The sequence below is a fragment of the Monoraphidium neglectum genome, assembly GCF_000611645.1.
Source record: "Monoraphidium neglectum strain SAG 48.87 unplaced genomic scaffold scaffold01691, whole genome shotgun sequence".
Classification (NCBI taxonomy): domain Eukaryota; kingdom Viridiplantae; phylum Chlorophyta; class Chlorophyceae; order Sphaeropleales; family Selenastraceae; genus Monoraphidium; species Monoraphidium neglectum.
In genome coordinates, this window is record NW_014011937.1 from 1 (window position 1) to 2,713 (window position 2,713).

The window sequence follows — 2,713 nt, forward strand, 5'->3', positions numbered from 1 at the left end:
CTGCCTATACCACAAAGACGCCACCTGGACATATGAGAGCTGCCACCGCAACAGGGTGCGGCAATTCAGACAGGTGAGCACGCCCGCCTGCAACCTGGACGCTGGCCACGCCACATCCCAACCCTCCCTCAGTCCTGTTGCGCCCATACGCGGGGCCGCCCTCCCGGGGAGCAGCGGGGCCGGCAAGACTGGGGCCCGGGGTGGAGCGCGGCGCAGCACTCGCTTCGCTGCAGGCCAGCGGCGTGCGTCGGCCGGAGTCGGCAGCCCACCCTGCGGCCATGCCCTGGGCCCCTTGGTGCTCGCCCCGCTTGACCCCAGGTGTCTGGCACCAAGACGGAGGAGTTCAGCTGCGGCGCTTACAAGGGGGACGAAGCGCAGTCTGAGACCATTCTGGTGCGCAAGGTGGCATGCTTTATGTGTGCATGTGTGTGTGTATGTGAAGATGTGTGTGTGTGTGTGTGTGTGTGTGTGTGTGTGTGTGTGTGTGTGTGTGTGTGTGTGTGCGCGCGCACGCCCGCATGCACTCGCACATGGGGGGAGGACTGGACGCGCAGCAGACTAGGGCTGGACTGCCGCCAGCCGTAGGCTTACAGTGTGGCAACAGGGCAGCATGCAAAGCAGTTGGTCAGGTTTCAGCACTGGTCATAGTGTGGCGCGACAACGCACCCATTTGCATTTTTGTGTGCTCTGCTAGTTGCCCCACAACACCGCAATGCTCAATGCGCGTTTCTCAGGAGGACACCAGCGCGTCTGGCCGCCCTGTCAAGTACGTCGTGCACAGGTACATCAACGGCGCCACGTGCCACCTCACCGGCCAGCCCCGCACCGCTGAGGTGCGCACGCGGGCCCTTGCCCGCGCGCAAGCATGCAAACACGTGCACATGCGCACATGGCACAAACACACGCACGCACACATACGCACATCAACACACAATCACCACAGACGCACACACATGCACACGCACGCGAGCTTGGGCCGGGCAGAGGCGCAGCCAAAACTCCTAGCGCCTCCCGTGCGCTCATTCACTATGCATTCCCCTTATCCCCGCCTCCGCCGCTGCGACCAGGTGCGCTACACGTGCCTGCGCGACTCAAAGGAGAACCTGATCGCCTCTGTGCGCGAGTTCCCGACGTGCAACTACGTGGTGCTGGTGTCGACGCCGCTGCTCTGCCAGCACCCCGCGTTCAGGCCAAAGGCGAGGGGGCGGGCGCTGCTTGGGCCGGGCGGGCGCCGCAGGGCCGCGTGCAGCAGGCTGGGGGCGGTGTGTGAGCTGGCGGAGCATGTAAAGACCCTGTGCTGTTGCTCGCTCGTTTTTGCCTGGCGCCGCTACTTCCCCTTGTGCCACCATCACATGTTGACTCGTCGCCACCTCGCGACCGCGCCCATGCCTGCCTGTGCAGCCCGAGGACTCGCGCCTGATTTCGTGCGTCCCGCTGGGGGGCGCAGGGCAGGGGCAAGCAGAGGCGGAGGCGTTTGACAGCAGTGGCAAAGGCAGCGGCGGCGGCGGCAGCAGCGGCATCGGGGGCGACGCCGAGCCAGTGGCTGATAAAGCGGCAGCGACTGCGGGCGCAGCAGCATCGGCGTCCCAGCAGGATCAGCAGCAGGCCGCGGCTGCCCGGCCCAGCCCAGAGGCAGCGGCAGGAGTCGACGGCGGCGGCTTGCAGGCCGGAGGCGCGGTTGATGGGGGCAGTAAAGGCGGCGGAGGCGCCGCAGAAGCAGGGGCCATGGGGCGGGACGAGCTTTAGCTTTTGTGTTGAAGTCTGGTCCTGACCTGCGACGCTTAATCAATTGAAAATATACACAAGAAGGTTCGACTGTTTTTGCAGTGTGGGTGCAGAAAAACCAGCAATAGCTCAGGAGCTGGCCGCCGAGACCAGTCAAGAGCCTCGGGCTGTGCACCAGACTCGATTACGCGGGGCCATGCAGCAGCCCTGCGCCTGCGCCTGAGCTGCTGCCGCCAGCCGCCCTCCTGGCAGCACCAGCCAAACCACGAGCATCAAACGTCCCTGGTTACAACCCGCAGCAAGCGCTCAAGACGCATCACGTGTCGGGGGTGACCCGATCCCGCTAGTCAGTCTGCATGCTGTTTTGCCGCTGCTTTGCGCTGCCTGCCTTGCTGGCGCCCTTGCCCCGCTGCTGTTTAGCGCCGCCCTTCGCGGGCGGCTTCTTGGCTGGCGGTAGCGTGGCCTGCAGGTGGTGTGCAATCGCTCCCAAGGGGTCTGCCTTGTAGGAAGGGTGCTCCTTGACCTGCTGCAGCCGGTGGGTCTCGCTCAGCCTGCAGCGTGCGACGTATGTAGAGCATTGATGTGCGGTGCATGGTTGAGCCTTGCCATCAGGCACGAGCGGAAACGGCAGCGGCACAAGGGTGGCATTGATCAGCCGCTGGCAGAGTTCAAGTGGCTGTGTAGCCTGGCCGACAAGCGGAGTACGCTGAATGTTGCCCTGCCACGCGATGCAGCAAGCCCCCTGTTTTCATAGGCCACGCCCACAACTCACGCAATGGCTTGCCGCGCCTTCAGCCGCTTTACGCTACTGCCACGCCCCTTCGAGGCTATATGCCTTGCCTTGCCGCCACCCTGGCTACCGTCGTTGCTTGCATCCCCTGATTTTTGGCCGCCTGCCAGCTCATTCAGGGCACCAGCCAGCGAATCTAGCGCAGGCAGGGGCTTGGCTTTCCGCTTCTGCTTCTGGAGTCGTTGAGCCGTCGCCAGG

At 64.4% G+C, this 2,713-nt stretch overlaps 1 protein-coding gene across 1 annotated transcript; it reads left to right on the forward strand.

Annotated features, from left to right (window-relative positions):
* Positions 1-719: 719 nt before the first annotated feature.
* MNEG_8726 (hypothetical protein) lies at positions 720-1,746 on the forward strand (the record flags this gene model as incomplete). Its single annotated transcript, XM_014042800.1, has 3 exons — positions 720-833; positions 1,068-1,151; positions 1,402-1,746. 3 exons carry the CDS (start codon positions 720-722, stop codon positions 1,744-1,746), a joined length of 543 nt encoding a protein of 180 aa, XP_013898254.1.
* Positions 1,747-2,713: the final 967 nt, after the last annotated feature.